Genomic DNA, 20,326 nt, shown 5'->3' with positions numbered 1-20,326 from the left:
TGCGATGCTTTATGAAGTCCTTCAAAGCAGACACAGATTCCAAATAGAGTTAAATAACTTTGCTGCTCTTGCAGTAACTTAAAGGTACGGAGTAATGTGACCGAACATCAAGAATAAGACAGACATACTCAGATGAGTCTTGACATAAACCCATGCAGCTTCACATTAATCGGAAAGACTATCAATTGTCTACCTGTTTATTGTTTAGCTACTCAAAGGAGAGATCTTCAGCTATTTTGCCTGCCAATCAATACCCCCCATATTAAGTCTAATGTCTATGCTAAGATTTTAACTGAATTCGCTACGGCAGAGGTTATTGTTCGATTGCATCTTGTCAACCAGGCAGTAATGGAATCGGTAAACAATATCCCGGAATCAGACAACGAGCACATGCAATATCGGCCACTTCACCATTAAACTTAGCATTTGGTAAAGCGCAGTGACTACACAGGCATGATCGGAAAAATGAGACCGTGAGACGTACTCTGTACACGGTGAGACATTAGCCAGACCTACAATTACGTCTCCAGTGCAAAGAGTTCGGTTTATCAATAGTCTCGCCAATAGTCTTCCTTTGGTGAGTGCCAAGACCATTCTAGGCGGACAGGGCGGAACCTACATTTAGAGGTCGTGGTTGTGTAGTTATCCATTCGCTGAAGAAAGAGCCCATCCCTTCTCAAGGGAGTCGTCACGGCAGCCATAATACAGCTCGTGGGCGATGTTAAGGAGCTTTCAGCTGTAGGTGAGACACAAATGTCTTATCCCTGAGCCCCAACTCTCACATACGTATCCCGTGTCTCACTTGCAGCACAATCGCTTGAGCATTCGCGTGGCTCAAGTTTCCATTGTTTTCTTCGTCTACAAGTCCAATTCAAGACGACTATGTAATTGCACCAGGTATTAGCACGTAGCATCTTGATCAACTTAGTTAGCAACGGATCTGGAAGTGTACCGTATCTACTACTAATATTCATTACGACTAACTTAATGGCTAAGCTGTTGTAGGCAAGGTAACCTAGCTGACTGAGCAAAGCTAAGGCTAATAAATTAAGATATATAAAGATGCTCTGAAAAGCCTCCTTTTACCTCTATGAAGATTATACGCCTATATAGTATCGTTCTACTGTATCTAAGTGTAAGGCTTGCAGTAGCTTGTAAAATACCAAGCTAGCCGTGATGAATTTTAACAGTAGATACAGTACATCTGCGGGTCTTACACATGCAGGCAATATTTGAATTAGCATTCATTTCCCATAAACAGCAAGTATTAGCTCAGTGCTGAGTGCTGATGCGGCTCAAGTTCTATGGTATTGGCGTGTCTAACGAGTGCCCTGTCGACTATTGAGAACGGCGGCAATGGACAATGCAGCCACATGTAAGCGGCATCATTTGCATCCACATGAAAGTCATAGCTCTGTCAAAATGCATTTTAATCATGTAAGTCAACTGCAAGTCTCCCCGCAGGTTGAAGGTGGAGACCAAAGTAAACAACAAACCAAACAAACAATGACAAAAAAACAATGACAAAAAAACAAGTCAACACGAGTTCCTGAACCCTTTTACAGCACGCGCCAGTCTAACATTAAGATCTGCTAATGTTAGTATAGGTCATTGATTCTCCTCGACATCAATACGATTTCCACTAAAGAGAAGACTACGACAACTCTTTCCTCAAATCAATAAGATCGAAAGAGTTGTGGTTTAACCATCAATGTACTTCGGAGAGCCCATTATTATACGGCATAGGACAACGAGAGCATGCCCTGTCAAGTCTAGGAGTGTGCTCGGCGGATCCAATCGAAAACCCGTGTTGTTTTCCACATTGTGATTACGATGCTAAAAAGGCCCGAGACAGTCCAGTTCAGTTATCCAGATTTAGTACGGACTACTGATACAATAGACACCCGATAGGACACGATGCGGTTATTGGTAAGCCACCACCGGAGCCTACAAACTGACTAACACAAGTCCAGGACAGACGGCTAACCTGGGTTGAATTCATCATAGTCTGCGGGCGTAGTAGTCCAGACCACAATAGCAGTTGGAGATGTGGGTGTGGACGCGGAATCATAAAGCAATATTGGTAGTGATCAGATATAGATTCAAGCATTCTGAACAAGAAAGAGAAGGAAATCTTTTGTGTCCATCGCAAGCCAATGTTACATAACATTGGGTTGTGAGGCAAGATGCTTCACTCCCCTACTCCCCTACTCCCCTACCCGAATGAGCGAGTGTGCAAGAGGTTGACGGTACCCTATTATTAGAACTTTTGAATATCAAATGCAATGCGGGGCTGGAGCAAGCGAGCGAGTGATCGACGGCCAGTTACCAGGCCTGCATCATCCATGAACTGGTTTCCATGATGGTTTAGATGCAGAATGAAGGGTTCCTATATAGGACATCTGGCTGTTATTACTGTTACATTCACAAACTTTAGAACTACATCACAGGGCACAGGTCATCGGTAGCAATGGGAAACTCTGATGAACGAACGCCCTGGATGAAAAGAAGAAACAGGATGATCCGCGTTCGCCAATCATACATGGCTTTGGCCCTGTTGAGATTTCCCCGGAAATACCGCGACGAGGGTCACCCTGCATCCAGGTTTTCGTCATATGTACCACAGAAACACACCATGGCGCAAGGGATGCATCTCCTGCTTCCAGAGCACCTTGCTTGCGAAATACTTTGTTCGGCGTACAGATGAAGGGCCATCATGCTAACTAAAGTAACTAGTAGAATCCAGACACTGAAAGTGGCCTTGGTGAAAAGGCTCGGTAAACCCGGAAGATCCGCTAGGAGCAAATTAAGGCTGAATAACACTGGAATTCACAGTCAAGCAAGTCTATGAATGTGCCGCCCAGCAGCTTGGAAAAGCAAGGGCCAGATTCAATTTCATTGGCAGTCAGACACGGGTCGGATGGAAATGGGCTATCTGAAAAAAGGAATTAATAAATATGTTCTGAGTGATTTGTATTGAGCGGTTTGATGTCGCAGATAAGTAGGTGAGGTAGTATGACTATGAGCATGGGGACAATAGGTAAGGCTAGGAAAAGTAACATGCCCGACGCGAACTTGAAACTAAGACAAGGGCAGTATTAATAAGACTTAGAAAAAAAAGTCTCGCACTGAGTTGTATGAGATGTCTTTCAGCAAACTAGTAAGGAGGGCCAATGCCAAACAACAAACAATGGGCAGGAGAACAAAGGCATTTTCGTTGAAAAGAGTGTGTGATGACCTCAGCGGGGCTTTTTTCAGGGTCTGGTCTATCAGAGACAAAGCAAGGAACTTCTGGAAGCAAGGGAGACAAGAGCATGGAGGTCAAAGTGTCTCATGAGGTGGTTGCGATATAGCAACCAGAGCGAAACGAGCAGAATAATCAGGGCCGCAGCTGGTGATTCCGAGTCACTGAACAGGCCCGTGCTGGGTCCCAACTCTGAGCTTCAAAGTCATTTCTTTGTTTTTCCTGCATCGCCTTTCAAAACCAAGGCGTCATTTGCTTGTACTGACATGTATGTATTGCTGTGCATGAGGGAGCCAGCCACTGATGGAGGTAGGGGTTTGTCACTTTGAGATCCATACCTTGGTACTTTACCTGACGTCGAAAAAAAGAAGGATACCGGCAGCGCACCTTAAAGTTACATGTATCTTGACTTCCACATCCTCTGAAATCTCGGTGTAGAAGCCTCACAACTAACAACGAGTGCCAACTTTGTCTGCCGCGTTTGTCCCTCCCATGTCATCGGGGACGAAGAGGGATTTCCAAGTGGCTGACTCAAAAATGTAACCAGGATATAAGCGGAAAGAAGATGAAACAGTAACCGGGATCTGGGATGCTCGTGCTTTCGTGGCATGCGTCCATGCTCGGTATTTGCTGCGAATTCCAAAATATTCAGCTGCTTACTGACCTCCTTCATTTTCAGCCCAGACAGCCAATCTAATTATTGCCATGCTGTCCCGGTCGGTTCATCACAATTGGAGAGTCATTCCTTGACCTCAGGACCTATCCCCTGTCTGAGTACGCTTTCATCGATCATGAGTGACCGCTCTGACAAGATTTCACAGTTTACGTTGAGAACGCCAGAGTGAATGATTCGCCGTTGCTATTTACTCTTGTCAATGCCGACTCTCCAATACAACCTCATGTCAACAAATAACAAACTTGGTCTCACAACTCAAAATTTATCATCTTGGATTAGATCGATGAATCTAATGCCAATAAGGTTAGAGTCAGGTACCCGATCCCAGTGTCCAATGAAGGCGTCAGCAGTTAGATTAAAAGAGGGCTTCTCGGCTCTTAATGGCACACGCTTTACAGTGTGGTTGCGTGGAGGCAGCGGGGAAGACAGAGGCTTCATTGGCATGACTAGGCCTCAATCATACTAGCCAGAAGAAATAGGGCTTGAGGGCTTGAGTTTTTTGTCCTATGGGCTAGGCGATCGATGCCCATTCGGGAGTTGAGTTTTGGAAACCGTTGGGCTTTGCTGGTAGTGGAAGCTGGGAGAGAGACCAGGACATGCCAGAAGGACAAGTAAGCTTGCGAGAGTAGCTAAGGTGGTGAAATCACAATGTCATCTCCTTGTGTGTATGGCTCCGGTGAAACCCTCTCTGCAAAGGGCACAGCCAAATAATGCTGGCATTTACTTATGTCTGCCAACATACTACCTAATATTTAGAAGAATGCGTGAATTGAAAACTCATCCAGACATCCAATTCCTACAGTATTAACAAAACCAGCTGTTTAACCCACTTTGACCAGCTTCTCCACCCGTCACTCCATCACTAGGCCCAGGGCATTAGATTCGGAGATACTTGGAGTAAAGAAGAAGCGAAAGGAAGAATGGACTTACTGTACAAGGTCAGGCTGGCTCCATGACTTGCATAAGAGAAGTCAGCCACGTTGGCGAGCCTCTTCCTCATAATCTCAATCTCACACAGCCTTCGGGCATCGAATCGTGGAAGGGAAGGGTTCCTAGTCAAACTGCCCCCTTCCTCAGGTAAACCTGACCAACGAACATCCAAACAGGGCTTGAAAACGAAAGGTTGCGCGGTGCGATGCTATTCTTGCGGGTGCGCCGTGTCTGAGAGTCGCCAGCTTGTAAGAGAGTTGACGGGGGGCTATGGGGGTATGTATAAGACACCCATGTCTAGGGCCGGCCACTTGCTAACGACACGGAACACAGCCTATGGTCAGTTAGTAAGGTGAATCCACTCAGAGCATCATTCCCGGCTTGCTTTTTCACCAAGTCTCCATCGTGTGAGTGAATGCAGTGCCTCTTCTTAGCGGTGTCCTGTGCTGCTGGCCTGCACTCTCTTCGACTCAGACGGGTCTGCCACACCAGACCAGCCAACGTCGGCATCCACAAGTTTGTTTTACTTTTACTTTTACTTTTATTCTTGGCCTTTGCTCGTTTCTCTTCGTTACTTCTTTCCCACCTTCAGGTCTTCACCCGCTCGTTTCAATATCGTCCATCCTTGACTTATACCGACCGAAGCCTCGTGATTATTGCTTCAATACTCAGGCTAATAATTGCAAAACAAGACAGACTGCAATATATTACCTAGAGTAATACACTCTTTCGGACCCGATTTTATATCACTTACATTCTTTCGCCAACCCGTGGTGTTGGTTCGGTTTACTGGCTTGGTTCGATTCATACCGAGCAAGCTTGGATATCAGCAACGAAATATCCCATAACTAACAAGCACTTACCAAAGTGACTTAGACGCTCCTCTCTCTGGTTCGCAAATTAGTGCCGTTCAACATATATACCGCCGTCTATTATCGTTTATCAACAACCATATCATAGTCGCACTGTCGAACCAAGGTCGATGAAGCATAGCCAATCCAGATTATGCAGTGCCACTCAACGTTGCGAGCATTACGAGAAACAAGATTAATCTTCAACGATCTACGGGAAGCAAAGAACGCTTGCTTAGTTCGAGGTTAGCCACCTACCAGCTGTCGTACTGGGGCTTTGCAACTACGCAACATCGTCATCGCCAACTTTCAGGAACAATGCGGCGCACCCTATCAATCGTTCTGGGCTCATTGGCCCTACTCGTTACAGTGGCCGTGATAGCAGTCCTTATTGTTCTCACTATTCATACACCCAAAGAATCAAGTGGCCGAACACTCTCGAGAGTTTCTGTTGCCCTCGAGGTTGTGATTCTTGTTATTCTCTGTTGGTTCGCTTCCACATATGTTTCAACTTCCTTCCGACGATGGTCAACACGATGCCTGGGTGTTGACTTTGGCGCTTGTCTTTTGTCAATACTATTTGCTACTGTTGCGACAGTGGCTACTCTCATTCAATTCAGCAAATCTAAATTCGAAAATGAGGATCGGTTCACAGGCTCGAGTAAGAGCAGTCTTCTCGTGGGCCTGTCCGCTAGTCTTGGGGTGTGCTTCTTCCTTCAAGCCGGCTTCTTAGCTGTTCATTTCTTCCTTACGCGGCAAAGCGACCAGAAGGCATTTTCACTCCATACTCTAGAGGAGGACCGAGGCCTGCCATCATTCCGATCCAAGACGTCTCTGAAGTCGATCCCCTATAGTCACACAGCTTCAGATCATGAGACAGCCCCCAGGATGATGAACTCGATGGACTCTCAAACACCCACCCCATCTATACGCGGACGTTCCAGGTCCGGTGCTTCAACTTCAATCAAGGTTCAGCTTTCAAATGCCATTCGGTCTGCGACTGTCAGAAGTCACGTGTCGTCAAGTGAGTTTCGACGACCTATATCAACCGACTCAACAATATATCAGTCGAGTGAAGATGTTTTTGACACCTGGGACACATCATCTGTTGATACAAACAACCGCCAAGTGGTTATGGAAGCTGCAACTCCTCCTCAGCAAACCCAAGGCCATTTTCTCGAGACAATTCCTGGTAGCCCTTCACCAAGCAGGACGTCCACACCGAACAACGATATGCCTCTGGAGCCGCCGAGGATCCGCATACGAAGCCGAAGCTTCAGTCCGGTAACTATAACACGTGAGCAAATGAGCGCTCAAACGTCGAGGACCGATCTCCCTGAGCCGTCCCTGAGTGAATCTCATATCCACCCGCTCTTCCGATCCGACTCGCCTACGCCGCCCCCAATGGCTACGCCTGGCACGGTTGTCTTGGCCTCACCCAACGCTGGACAAGTCATCGCACATCGCCAGAGTGTACGGTCTCTGCGGTCTGCCTCTGTAACAGTGGGCCCAAGCCCCCTCAGCCATCGGGATGAGCATGAGAGCATTAGAGAGGAGCTAGAGTCTGAGACAGACTCCCTAACGACAATTGACCGGCCACTCACCCCTCCCATCCCCGAGTGGGTTATGGGCGCTGGCGCTCGATCAAGTTGGTCGGACTATAACAACCGCAAGTCAAAAATTGACAATGACAATGAAGATGATGGAGAAAGTACGAAGCAGGAGAAGAACTAACGATGTCACTCTGACTGAGTGACAGTATAATGATAAAATGAGCAGGGGCATGTGAAAACAGCGGGCACTATGATATGGACAGACTCCATTTTCTTATCTTTTTTTTATCCTTTCAGACGCCACCGGATGGTGGACTCAAGAGTTCCGTACAGACCTGGTGGAACAGACTGAGAAGGATTTGTTGTATATCAATGAAAATAGCGAGGCGCTTTTATGACTTGACCAATTGCGCTAGAGGCGCCAGGATGGACGACGGAGATGCATTGTAAGGTAGAACAAAAGCTACAAAGCTTAGAAGCAATATCAAACACTTGTTAAAAGAACCAGAGGATATTCATCTTGGATAATGTGAGGAATCCTTCCATGCAGGTATTGGAGTCAAGAGGCAGAGACGGGAATCTCATAAAGGCTCCAAGCTTTGTTCTTCAAGCTTTTTAAAGCATAACAGGTTTTTACATCTCGAATCACTGGGATGTAGTGCAAGACTGTCTCAAAGAAAATCCCGGTGTTCCTCCACGTGGCGAGGTTATTTGTGTGGGATATCTAATAGAATTCTCTGTTACGTGTTACAAACTTCCATCACTGGCTCAGTCCTCGAAAAAGCTTTTCCTATAGCAATGCCTAGACATTAAGTTGGGCGACGTCAAACCCAGAGCATGCACGATAGGTGTATTTCAGGGACGGCCATGTCTTTGGCTCTCATCAACAGAAGGGCGTTCCAACCTAATTTCAAAATGAAGAACTCTAGGCGTAATTTTGCATACGGGTGTTCCAAGCAGAAACTCTGCTTCTGTGCCTACCTAGTACTGGCTCTCTCTCTCTCTTTCTCTCTCTCTCTCTCTCTCTCTCTCTTGCTCACAGTCTACTGATCAACACAGCCCTAGAGCCTCTGATAAATGTAGCTCTTATTCTCAGGCAGCAGGACGCGCGCCTTCTAGCCATTTGGTAGCCTGGAGTGGCTGACAAAGGTACACTAGACTGCTTTTGGTGGTGGCTGGCTTGAAAGCAACTCAGAGACTCATGCCCCACCTTTTCCCTCAGCCAAACGTCAACTTCGTCAAGGCTGTGAACTACTAAGCTTTCCTCCAACACACTTTCTATATCTACGTCGACGATTTTATTTTCTCCTACCCGACCTCTCTCCCACATATTCTCCCCCTCAGCAACAAATCTTCGATCTTGACTCATCGGCTCAACTCTACTGCCGCTGCTGCACCGAGCGAGACGACTCTATCTAAATCACCTGGTCGCACTTTGCCTCCCACCTCCCCACCTCAAAGCGACAGAGTCTTCGCCCATCATGAAGGTCACCTTCAAGGTACGTCATGATTCATGCGCCTCTGAATCTGCGTTAATGAACTTGATTTCTTGAGCTCGTTTTCATTCTCTTGGAAGTTGACTAAACGAATTTCAGGATCTCAAGCAACAAAAGTTTACACTCGACGTCGAGCCTTCTGAGCTGGTATGCCTGCCCCGCGTTGGCACTTGTAATATATGCGCAAATCATTTAGCCAGCTAATACACCCGATAGATTTCTGCCGTTAAAGAAAAGATCTCAGCTGAGAAAGGATGGGAGCCCAAGTTGCAGAAGCTGATCTACTCTGGTACTTTGTTTAACTCTTCTGTCGCACTACATGGTCGCTGACGTTATGCCAAGGCAAGATTCTGAAGGATGAAGAGACTGTTGGCTCCTACAACATTGAGGAGAAGGGCTTTGTGGTCTGCATGGTGAATAAGGTATGGGATAATGACTCCTTGGTAGGAGCTTACTGACAGCTCGCAATAGCCTAAGCCCAAACCCGAACCCAAGGCGGCCGAATCCAGTGCTCCTCCTGCCACACCCGCACAACCTGTTGCCAACACACCTGCGGCCCCTGCGGCACCTGCGCAATCTTCATCTCATCAGGCTGCTGTCCCCGCGACACCTACTCCTCAGCGCTCTGCGGATGCTGGAACTGGTGCTCAAGCTGAGGAGCCTTCTGGCCTTGCTATGGGATCCCAACGCTCCGAGGCGATCGCAAACATGGAGGCCATGGGCTTTGAAAGAAGCCAGATCGAAGCGGCCATGCGCGCTGCCTTCAACAACCCTGACCGTGCTGTCGAGTATCTTCTTAATGTTCGTCTTGAATATTCCGGGCTGTCGTGAGCGACGATTGCTTACTTGGTTTATATTAGGGCATTCCCGACAATATCCGACAAGAGCAGCAGCAGCGCGAGGCTGCTCCTCAGGCTCTTGCTTCACAACCAGCTCAACCCGCTGCTTCCGCCCAAGGTGCCTCTGATGAGGGTGGCGTGAATTTGTTCGATCTTGCTGCTCAACGTGGAGGTTCTGGTGGCCGAGGAGGAAGTGGAGGGCACCAGGCGGCGGCTGCCGCAGCGGCTGCAGCAGCAGCTGGACAAGGTGGCGATTTGGGTAACCTCGACTTTCTGCGACACAATGCTCAATTCCAGCAACTCCGCCAGGTTGTTCAGCAACAACCGCAGATGCTCGAGCCAATTCTCCAGCAGCTCGGAGCGGGCAATCCTCAATTGGCCGAGTTGATTGCTACAAATCCAGACCAATTTCTCCAGCTTCTCGGTGAATATGCTGATGATGACACCCCCCTACCCCCTGGGGCTCAGGCCATTTCGGTGACAGAGGAGGAACGAGATGCTATCGAGAGGGTGAGCTTTTCATTTCGATACGGCCCTGAAACTGAATCACTGACATACATTAGTTGTGCCGCCTAGGATTCGATAGAGATCAGGCCATCCAGGCCTATTTTGCCTGCGACAAGAACGAAGAACTGGCTGCTAACTTCCTCTTTGACCAACCGGAGGACGACGAGCCTGCCCCTAACAACAACAATTAAGAGCAGATGAGCTGTGCAGAACAATACGCGTTACGATTATGAACCGAAGGAGAGGGGACAAAACCAGGCATTCTCTGTGGAATAATCATCTGGCGACGGCGACGGACCAGGGATAGGACAACAGAAGAGGATCATGAAAAGAATGCAGCCATTGGTCCTAGCTAATAGAGCAGGCATAAGTGGTGGTTTTGATCTTAGAAAGCTCCTATTTTATTACACTGTGAAAATCAACACCTGATGTGAGGTGGGTAGGTAACTGAGGATTGTTCAGCTATCTCTTTCCGTACCGTATCGTGTTATAGTGATTACCTTGATTGAATAGTATGATGGAACGTAAAATTCAGAGAATACGAATTATGCTGAATCTTACTGCTGTTCATAGGATAACAACTCAAGCTTCATAGCCTCAACACCAGAATAATTCGAGCCTCTGCACCAAGAGGGGGAGGGATAAATTAGGCCTGGTGATCAAAGGGTATCATAAGTTTGTTCTATAAGCCCAAAAATATTTTAAGCATTGATTGGATATCTTTCCAAACCTCAAACCTCAAGTACCTATCCAGCTATCGTTTCTGAAATGGCACAACTCACAAGCTGTGTCACCCATTTTCGTCTAACGTTCAAACAATCCGATGAGTGTCAGATGTTATTCCATATCTTGTGTATTGTTGGGGATAGTTTTATGCCCTTGGTACTATAGCATGAGTGATGCGCCCTGGAGCCGCCGTTGCGCAGTCAGTCATCGGCATGTCTAGACCCAGGCACTAGGAACTCTCATGTCTCTGGCCACACAAGAAGATTCTTTCTCCTTCTTTTGTTTAATTTCTGTGCTTTCCAGCCTTTGAGCCGTCTAGGTTGCCTTGTACAGAGATAACCACGAGACTGACTGGCCTTGTACGATCCATGGCCAGGAGTAACTGGCCCCCCTTAGTATTAGTTATTAACATGAGTATACCCCTAATCCCGCTAGTCAAGCTCACACATCTTGCTGAAAGAGTCCTGCTGAGATTTTTTATATCTAGTCACTGATCATTACTCCTGTTTTCAAATCCCGCAAGTCTGCATATAATTGCCAGTACTCTTGGTGACCCTGCTACCCCTATTTTTGGATCGCTAACTTTGACTTGAGACGGCCCACGGTCTTATTTTCACGCCCGTTGAAGGTACGAAGCTCCAATCTGTTGAGACGAGAGGCAGGCGTCACTTATCATGATGATATATTTGTTAAGCAGGTTTAAGATTTCACATTGTGTACCTTGCCCCAGGAGAATTATTATTCTGCGGAGACTGCTCTCGAAGCTAATTCCGTGTAACCCTTTCTTTCATTCGTGAGCAAATAAAAAACAAAAAAAAAACCCTATGGGTATCATGCCTGTCCCCGTTACGCCGCCCGAATCATGTCCCCGGTTTTGGACGTACTCTTGATCCTGATTTCGGCCTGATTTATGTCCTCTCCCAGCTCAAGCCTCTTGAGCAATGGGTTCACCGTTTAGCCCGTAGGTTACTGCCTGCTTCTTTTTCCTCTTCTTTTTCTTCGCGTCACCTTCGTCGTCGTCCTTGAACAGCTCCTCACGTCTCTTGCGCATGATCTCGGCCTGCTCGTCAGCTCGGCGTTTCTCCTCGGCCTCATATTCTTCCTGGATCTTGCGTTGTTCAGCCTCGATGTCTGCCACTGGCTCAAACTCACTACCGGTGAAAGCCTTGTACTCTTCAAGATCGATCTTTACAGTCTTCTCGCCAATGAGAGCAGCGTTGACGCGTTGTGGGCAGTGGCGCTCCTCCCGATTGAATTTGAGTTTGACATGACGCCGCTGCTTGCCCGGGAACATTTTGGAAATCATCTCAAAGTCCGTACCGAGCATACGCAGACCGCGATAGAAGAGTTCTGTCTCTGCGTCGGTCCAGATATTGGGACCCTTAAGTTTGGAGGTGTTCATGAATGAGTTACTGGTGATGAGGCGCGTGAAGTCGTTTTCTTCGACTGTTTCCATGTCTCCAGCTGCAGCGGCTGCTCGAGCATGTCTGTCCACAGCCAACGAGCTTTGGTCGATCACGATCTGCCCATCAACAATACGGAATTGAGGTCCTGAAGGTGCAACCGGAGCTGAAACTGAAGGAGCTGGCGAGGATGCAGCGGGGCTTCCAACCTTCCCTCCTTGGCCACCGTCTTCGGGGGTTGCTGAGCTATCACGTTCGCCGTCAACTCCGAGTTTGATCTTCATTCTTGCCCGCCTCTCTCGTTCTCGTAGCTCATCATGTCTGCTGAATTTCTTTCCAATGTGAAGATCCTTGGTTAAATCAGCCATCTTAAGCTTCTGTAAGTCCACCAGTTGAGATTCTGAATCTTCTGGCGTAACTGAGCGCGCCCGTCTGCTTTTAGGTGTACTTGTACCGCTCTGTGTTGTCCTGCGTTTTCTGGGCTGTCTGGATGCCGTGCCTTGTTCATCGGTTTTCCTCTGACGTTTCTTCGTTTTCGAGCCTCCCTCTTTCTCGGCCTCATCCTGGGGTGCCTGGTTAACCTGCTTCCTGGTTCGTGGTCTACGCGTTGATTCGGGTGCATTCTGCGGTTCTCCTGAGGTCTCTTCAGGTGTATCATTCAAGTCAGTAGCCGGGAGAGATGGTGTATTTGAAAGATCAGTTCCACTTGGGCCTTCCGAATCATCTGGAGTTGGTGTTTGCAGAACAGGAGATGGAACATCATCGGTGATACTTGGGTGAATCTCATTATACTGCGCAGGAGGCGGTTGACTTTGTTCTTGCTCGCTCGAGGTTGTCGCTTGGGCAGCCGTGGTGGGCACTCCGATTGTTTCAGGGTTGCGCTCGGTATTTCGGTTCAAAAGCTCACTTTGCTTTTCTTCTGGAGACTTCTCTTGGGCAGAGCCTTCAGTTGTAGCATGTTCGTCAGGCTTTGCAGGCTCCTGAATTGTCGATGGTGGGGTAGAAGATTGGCGACCAAGTTCACGAGAATCTTGAATCTGCGATTCAATCGGTGATCTCACGGGTTCCTTCGCCGACGGTGTTTCTAAAGACTGACGGGGCGCATCCTGGTCTTCTGAATCCCTTAAGTTGTGCGGAAGAGAAGCAGTCGGTGGTGTTTTGAGAGGTTGAGAGGGTACTGGTGCCGCGGGGCGTCGAGCGGCGGGGATCTTGGGTTTGAAGGCAGGCCCTCCTTTCTTTTTGAAAATGGAACTCATTGCGCAAGCGTCTAATCATGCATGTAATGTATGCGATATCCGATATGTTATCTGTGTTGACATTTCCGAACGAATTGCGACAAGAGAACGATTCAGAAACTAAAAAGTACTCGTAGCAAGCAGCCCAGAAAAAGGCAGAGAAAATAAAATGCGGGATGGTGGAGATGCAGTGGGCGAGAATTATCCGCCCATGCAAATCGATAAGAAGAGTTCCACTTTCCGAACGAAGTTAGACTGATACTAATCCCCTTTGAGGTGGAGACGCCGCGCTTCTTGCTCTGCGACTACTCAACTTCGAAATTTCAAACTCCTTACCCGAAGAAACGTTCCATCATCATAACACACTTCCCCGCGCCATCACTTGATGATCGCTCGCACGTCTTTGCTCGCCACGGGAATTGGCTTGAAAGCGCTCGCACGACCGACCCGTCGCTTTTCTTTGGGAACGCGTCCGCCTTTTTGCCCTATGCCACGCGACTTCTGATGCCTCTCACAACCACGCCCTCTGCTTCCCCTCGTCCATCCACAGTCTCAAAGATGGAGGATAGGAAACGGCCTGCTATCAGCAGTGCCGATGAAATAGCCCCTCCGAGCAAGCGAGTTGCTGTCAATGGCTCCAAGGCTAAAGATGACTCTTCCGACATGAAGGAGGAGAGTTGGATTGAGGTAAGTCACACGACGACATCTCCTATTGCCAACGCTTGAGTATCCGACCATATGTCCCCCCCCGCACTTTGCCTATCATGCAGACTTCTGTTTCCGGCTTCGTGCCATTCTGTTGGGATGGTCCTGGACGGCATTGCTCACCAAGCCAGTGATGATGCTCGCCTGCTTCTTGCGACAGCGCAATAGTCGGCTCGGAAGTGCATTCGTCATGCACCCAAATGAGAAGCGCCTCCGCACAACCCAAGAAAACATCACGCAACTTGCTCGACGTATGGAGGTGGAAATGTCGCTGACCCAATCATCAGGCCTACACAAAGGGCGCCATCTACCGGCAGATGCAAGAATACAGTCGAAAGGCTTCTACGTACGAGTCGCGCCTCGAGGAACTTCACAAACGATCTGTCCATCACGACGACCATTTGAGACTTATCGATGCTTGGTGGCGACAGGTTTGTCCCACCCTTCTCCAGTCTCCACTATCTGTGGTATAGCTAAACAAAGAAACAGGTGCTTGAGGAAATGGAGCTTCTTTCAGACTCGGAGATCACTTCTACGACACCATCCGGTATGAGGTCCTTTGTTCTATTTTGTCAGTCTTGCTTTTTCTAACCCTATTCGCAGATCCTCCATATCTGAGTGGCGTGACTTTCAAGGATCTTCATGAATTCCAGAAACATCTATCCGACAAAGGCAAAACGATCAAATCCAGAGCTGAGGCACTCCTCGGACGATTGGCCTCTTCGCGAGGCAAGATTGACCCCGACGCTGCTTTGCTGGAGAATAAGGTTGCAAGTCTGCTGGCAACTCAAAAGGAATACTTGTTCAAATTGGACCGTTTGAAGAGTGAAAAGGACCAGCTCTCTGAACAACTAAATGCCGCGACTTTGCGGTACTTCAAAGCGGAGAAGAAACTAGACCGTGCCAAAAGCTTTCAGGTGCAGAAGCTCGAACAACAAGCATTTGCTAATGCCACCCGCCCTTCTGCATCTGGCGATGGGAGTGCTGAGGCCGGCGAAACAAATGGCAATGCGGGTGAACTGTTGCTCAAGTATGAAGAGGCAACTGCAGCTGCTACCAAGCAAAAGGAACAACTCGATGTCATTTTGGCTGAAATCAAGACCCTTCAGGACGAGAACTCGACTCTTAAAGCGAAGAGAGAGACCTTAACTGATGAAGACTTCATTCGGACCGACGTTTTCAAACAGTTCAAAAACCAGAACGAGGATCTCATCAAACGTATCAACACCCTCGAAGCTACAAACAAACAGCTACGGGAAGAAGCCGAAAAACTACAAGCAGAGCGATCGATGTTCAGAACCCAGCTTGAAGCAGACGCGAATCAGGTGACACAAGAACTTGAAGCGGAGATCATTTCCAGAGATCAAGATCTTGCCCGAGTGCGATCGGCGCGCGATGAATTGCTGGCCGAAACTACGCAGCATAAGGCAAGATTAGAACAGGACCGGGCATCAATCGATCAAGTCAAGGCTCTGGCGTCTGCCAAAGAGGATAGAATTACGGCTTTGGAAGCAAAACTTTCACGCCTTCAACCAAGCGAGGACCAGCAAGCTATTCGCCCGGATATCGAGGCATTGACAATTGATGAACTTCGTCTGCAATACACAAAATTGGAGCGAGATTTCAACTCTATCAACACTGAATTCCCGGCTATGGAAAAGGCATACAAGAAAATAATTCAAATTGCTCAAAAGAAAGCGATGGATACCAGTGCTGTAGAGGAACGCATGGCAATACTAATTGCAGAGAAGAGTAAAGCTGACCAGAAATACTTTGCCGCGCGAAAGGATGCAGACACTCGCAACAACGAGATTCGATCATTACGGCACCAGAACAGCAAGAGCTCGGAAATCATCGCCCAGCTGAAGGACCTCGAATCGCAGAACCGTACCCTACTGGGTAATTTGGATAAACAGTTGACGGATTTCAAACAAGCAAATGCAGCCCTTATGACAGAGAACAAGAAGATGGAAACAGCAAGCCTCGATGCTCTCCGCCGTACTGAGTCTCTGAACAAGCAAGTTGCTGATCTGACAAACCTGGTCAAGTCTAAAGATGCGGCTTCTGCTGTGGTTCGTGAGCGCAATACTATGCAGGAGACTGAGGTGGAGAAGATGAAGGTACGCCTCGAACATACACAGAAAGATCGCGACAACTGGAAGAATAAGGCATTGAGCAATGCGTCTGAAGAAGAGGAAATGTTACGGGTGAGTGATACAAGAAAAGGAGCCTGTTGTTTTGAACTATTCTAACGCGCTTTCAGACGTTCGCTCTATGCACTATTTGTCGTATCAATTTCAAGAATACGGCGTTGAAGACGTGTGGCCATTTATTCTGCAACCAATGTGTGGATGATCGCATCAGCAACCGCATGCGAAAATGTCCTACATGTTCCCGAGCATTTGACAAGATGGACGTTATGCCCGTCCATCATTGAACGAACGCACCGAGACCGCAATGGAAACAACCTATCTTGCATCTTACTTCTGTTTCTTATATATGCGATACCTCTTTTTCTACTTCTTTAATTGCTTGCGTCAAGCATTGAGCATCCATCCTATTCCTTCAACCATTTGGGGGTGGCTGTTTATGTCCACATTCACCGGACTATGTTGGGCCACTATGATCTGGACAGCGCATCTTGACGGTTTCCTTCTCTGGGCTAGGTGGCTACTCTTGGAAAGTCATCCATGTATTTCTAAACCACTCAGCGGAACACTTGACGAGCCGCTGTATGCATGTATATACTCTTTGTAAAGAAAGGCGGGGGTTGGGGGTTGGGGAGATTCTGAGTCAGTGTATGGAATAGCAGGATAAATGGAATGCGTCAAAATTTGTAACTCTGTTACATGTCTCTAGTGGGATAGTTATCTATCGACGACTGGTAGAACCGAAACCAGTGCTCTCATGACGATTTGAATTGTTGGATCCAGATGACGATCCAGAACGACCACCCCATCCAGAACCTCCACGTCCGATGCTGCCATACCCATCGTTGTGGTGATTATGATGGTTTTGCTGATTACGGCTACCAGCCCAATATCCTGCTGCGGCTCCTCCTGCGGCACCACTCCAGAACCCGGGTCTCCAAGTGCCAGATTGCGAAGAAGGCTTAGAACCGGGATATGGAGGTGGAGGATCATCGCCGTCGGGACCCCATCCTGGGCCCCATCCTCCAGGTGACCATCCGTCGCGACGGCGACGTGGTCGGTTGGGGTTGCTGCCAGCCTCTTGTGCTTTGTAACACGCTGAGACAAGGATCCAGCCGAGAATAGAGAAAAAAAGAATCGTGAAGAGCAGAGCCCCCCAGTCAGTACCACCTCTGCCGTCATTAAACCATCCTCCGTTGGCGATATTTGGATAACGGCGTTCGCCCTTCCTTGTCAAGGCGACTCTGTATTCGACGCCGCAACTACCCTTTAGAACATAGGGGTCGTCGGGAGAGTTATAACCCTCACAGATTACATCCGTAGTGACAAGCTTGAGCTCTTCTGGAAGTGAAGCAGTACAGCTCCATTGAATATCCTCATCACCCCAGCCGGAACCTTCATTGGTGCAGCGCATCACATCAACGTCGTAAAGTTCACAGAGCGCCTTCTTGGAGACACAACGCAACTGGGGGATGGCGCCAACACGGCGATGATTGGTCATTGCTCCGTTACCGCGGAGGGTGAGAGATCGCACATCAGAAAGCTTGATGGCATCCTTGGGGCGGGCGGCTAGCGCAAAGGCCGGCAGTGCAAGTAGCCAGGCGAGAGAGCCAGGTATCATGGTGTTTTGGGGGGCTATGACACTAAAGTATCGAATATGTGCCCGTATGCTTATCGTGAGATTCTGGTATGGAGAAGGTGGTGAGGTTTTGGGAGTGGTAGGAGTTTGGGTCTGATCTTGGACAGAAGTAGACGTGTTAAGTTGGACACGTGCCGTGGCGATAAGAAGTCTAAAGATGGGCTTGAATGAGATGATGTGGCGATCTGCAGTGAGCTCTGATGATTTGCTCAGAGTCTGTGGTAGCATCCAATGAAAAGACGAGTAGACGATTGTTGCCTAAGGCTTGAAGTAGCAGTCATGAGGGCAAAGCTGGCAAGACTTTTTATTGACAGCCGTAAAGAGCCCTGGCCGCCCGTCATACCAATACAGTTTCGTTTTCGCGAGTCCAGTGTACTCGGTCATTTCGCTAACTATGAACCTCTAATGTCGCCATCATGACATCCAATTTTTCCTAGAACAAAGCCTCACGTTAGCATCTTTCGTTCGAGCGACTTCGGATATAGCAACCTAAATGTAGTGTCGAGTAAAATAGAATAACTAATAGTAATACGTTTTCTATCGCGTTTTATATGGTAATAAGGCACAAAATCCATAACTCTACTTATCCAAAAAGTCACCCGTATCGTGCTCCTGTTCTGTGTTCGTAACCACGGTCCGACAATGTAAGTTTCAACATTTAACAGAAATTAAGGTAATTGTTTAAATTTTACAGCGTTATGACATCCGTTCTGTATCTTATGTTAAAAATCATAGAATTAGATGATCATTTACCCCATTTACTGTAACAGCTTCGCCGAACCAATGTATACTCCTATATAAGAACCTACTTCACATATGGTCAGTTCCAGAGCCTCCAGGGTAGATGCGATCCGAACAGGGAGCATCCTCGTTTATCGCCCCATGGCAATGAAACAATCCTTTAATGCGAAACTGTGGAACCTTAACTGAACTTACCTACCAGTATGTAGGCGTTCTCAGGCGTTATAAGAAATATTATTCATATGCCCTGGGAAGCCAGAAAACCTCAGATCTTGAGTTTGGATGCAGAGGATACCCAAGATAAACTTACTAAAGGCTCCCCCAACTCTACGATAGTTTACCTAAATGTTATTATTATTTAGGGTTGAAGCTCATAGTTTTCTTGTTTCCTCTAGAGTTGTGATCAACCTGACGGTTAGAGCGCAATACGAGGAAGCACTGTCATGCTTTGTCTCACACGAGTACCCCTTAAGAATACTCGATAGAACGGCTATGGGGTCAACTCGAATGCACCCATCATTGTGTTCAAGTCAATCTGAAACATTCATTGATCAAAGTCAAGTTTAGAAATAGCTCTACTGACAAAAGCGGCAGCAGGATGAATCATGCTAGCACAAGCCCCCGGGCAAGGATGCTGATAGCACATGGCCTAGGATGCAAGATCCTTCGCTCTAATGTTAGCCTTGCGCGGGACGTGGAGGGTTTAAATACCCTCATGCAAAAAGAATTCTCAACAACTCAGCCTCCTAGATGGTCAGCATTGAGGGTGACATTACAAACCGACAGTGATTTGGTGACTTGGGAATTTACTTTAAAGAATAAGGGGACTGCCCGAGCAGCTTCCCACGCTCCACAGTATCTGTTCTTTCAACAGGAGGTTATTCTGTAGTTGATGAGCAATACCGAGTTGCAGCCACCCATCTTTGCGAATGCGAGAATTGCGAAGCTGTTGGCTATGCCCCGTCATCATAACCAGCCACGCAATCTAGAATTTATCGGATTTAGCAACTAACACCAGTAACGGATAATGACCGGGGTTCGGATTCGGGAGCTCCCGATCACCTCCTAACTCTCATTCTATGCTGACAGTCGGGAACCGGCATCAAGAACTCACCGACCCCCGATGATCATCATCCTGCAATATTGTAACTTTTTACCCGACGCTTCTGAGGACCACAATCGCTATTGAACGTGATTGTTACTGCTCTTCTCATTATTATTGTGCAGCATACAGATCCATCTGTGTACCAAAGTGCTACAATACTCGAACCTCAATACCTCATCGAGGTGACATGAATCTGATGCACAACGGCCTGTGCATTGCAATGCTTGCCCCCTGTGATACGGCGCTGGGACATTCAAGATCACTCTGGAACCTGTTGCTTGTGCTCACTGACTACCTATGTATGGCATACCTGAAGCTCGCTTGTGGGACTCTTATTGAAATAACATAATAACATTTGCCTAATCGTGACTACGAGGCGTGCCGGAGTCCCGTGCTTATTATTTACCCGGCTCCGGTTTTCGACTGTCTTTTAAGAAAAGCTCCGAAGACTGGAGGTAATAATAAAAGTGAACCGATAGTGGCAGATTGAAGCGAGCCCGGCGCTGTCCGAAAGCAGCAACCGTTT

At 47.8% G+C, this 20,326-nt stretch overlaps 5 protein-coding genes across 10 annotated transcripts; 3 read left to right on the top strand and 2 right to left on the bottom strand.

Annotated features, from left to right (window-relative positions):
• The first annotated feature begins 5,259 nt into the window (after positions 1-5,259).
• On the top strand, positions 5,260-7,763 carry FVEG_05221 (hypothetical protein). Its single transcript, XM_018893343.1, has one exon. The coding sequence runs from the start codon at positions 6,020-6,022 to the stop codon at positions 7,433-7,435; it is 1,416 nt and encodes a 471-aa protein (XP_018750187.1). The 5' UTR covers positions 5,260-6,019; the 3' UTR covers positions 7,436-7,763.
• A 661-nt stretch (positions 7,764-8,424) lies between these two features.
• Positions 8,425-10,812, top strand: FVEG_05220 (UV excision repair protein Rad23). Its single transcript, XM_018893342.1, has 7 exons — positions 8,425-8,753; positions 8,850-8,897; positions 8,967-9,039; positions 9,093-9,172; positions 9,222-9,551; positions 9,611-10,099; positions 10,153-10,812. The coding sequence occupies exons 1-7, from the start codon at positions 8,736-8,738 to the stop codon at positions 10,285-10,287; spliced, it is 1,173 nt and encodes a 390-aa protein (XP_018750186.1). The 5' UTR covers positions 8,425-8,735; the 3' UTR covers positions 10,288-10,812.
• Positions 10,813-11,418: 606 nt separating this feature from the next.
• FVEG_05219 (hypothetical protein) lies at positions 11,419-13,626 on the bottom strand. The gene has a single exon (XM_018893341.1). The coding sequence runs from the start codon at positions 13,479-13,481 to the stop codon at positions 11,748-11,750; it is 1,734 nt and encodes a 577-aa protein (XP_018750185.1). The 5' UTR covers positions 13,482-13,626; the 3' UTR covers positions 11,419-11,747.
• A 111-nt stretch (positions 13,627-13,737) lies between these two features.
• FVEG_05218 (E3 ubiquitin-protein ligase BRE1) lies at positions 13,738-18,291 on the top strand. Of its 6 annotated transcripts, none has more exons than XM_018893335.1 (5): positions 13,738-14,147; positions 14,453-14,596; positions 14,655-14,712; positions 14,769-16,372; positions 16,429-18,291. In XM_018893335.1, exons 1-5 carry the CDS (start codon positions 13,965-13,967, stop codon positions 16,600-16,602), a joined length of 2,163 nt encoding a protein of 720 aa, XP_018750178.1. In that variant the 5' UTR covers positions 13,738-13,964; the 3' UTR covers positions 16,603-18,291. The 6 variants fall into 6 exon arrangements, with proteins under 6 accessions (XP_018750178.1, XP_018750181.1, XP_018750179.1 ...); XM_018893338.1 differs by having other exon boundaries at positions 14,297-14,596; XM_018893336.1 differs by having other exon boundaries at positions 14,769-18,291.
• On the bottom strand, positions 16,618-18,133 carry FVEG_05217 (hypothetical protein). The gene has a single exon (XM_018893334.1). The coding sequence runs from the start codon at positions 17,934-17,936 to the stop codon at positions 17,037-17,039; it is 900 nt and encodes a 299-aa protein (XP_018750184.1). The 5' UTR covers positions 17,937-18,133; the 3' UTR covers positions 16,618-17,036.
• Positions 18,292-20,326: the final 2,035 nt, after the last annotated feature.

Source organism: Fusarium verticillioides, chromosome 3 (assembly GCF_000149555.1).
Source record: "Fusarium verticillioides 7600 chromosome 3, whole genome shotgun sequence".
NCBI classification, from domain to species: domain Eukaryota; kingdom Fungi; phylum Ascomycota; class Sordariomycetes; order Hypocreales; family Nectriaceae; genus Fusarium; species Fusarium verticillioides.
Note: the sequence above shows the minus strand (reverse complement) of the source record. Positions and strands in the feature narration are given on the sequence as shown.

Bases quoted from the DNA above. Each gene is read 5' to 3' on its own strand.
- FVEG_05217 (XM_018893334.1), bottom strand. From the start codon at position 17,936: ATGATACCTGGCTCTCTCGCCTGGCTACTTGCACTGCCGGCCTTTGCG.
- FVEG_05220 (XM_018893342.1), top strand. The intron at 9,552-9,610 runs GTTCGTCTTGAA...GGTTTATATTAG, and splicing joins CTGTCGAGTATCTTCTTAAT to GGCATTCCCGACAATATCCG. The intron at 10,100-10,152 runs GTGAGCTTTTCA...GACATACATTAG, and splicing joins AACGAGATGCTATCGAGAGG to TTGTGCCGCCTAGGATTCGA.
- FVEG_05219 (XM_018893341.1), bottom strand. From the start codon at position 13,481: ATGAGTTCCATTTTCAAAAAGAAAGGAGGGCCTGCCTTCAAACCCAAG.
- FVEG_05221 (XM_018893343.1), top strand. From the start codon at position 6,020: ATGCGGCGCACCCTATCAATCGTTCTGGGCTCATTGGCCCTACTCGTT.
- FVEG_05218 (XM_018893335.1), top strand. From the start codon at position 13,965: ATGCCTCTCACAACCACGCCCTCTGCTTCCCCTCGTCCATCCACAGTC. The intron at 14,148-14,452 runs GTAAGTCACACG...CCCAATCATCAG, and splicing joins AGGAGGAGAGTTGGATTGAG to GCCTACACAAAGGGCGCCAT. The intron at 14,713-14,768 runs GTATGAGGTCCT...CCCTATTCGCAG, and splicing joins CACTTCTACGACACCATCCG to ATCCTCCATATCTGAGTGGC.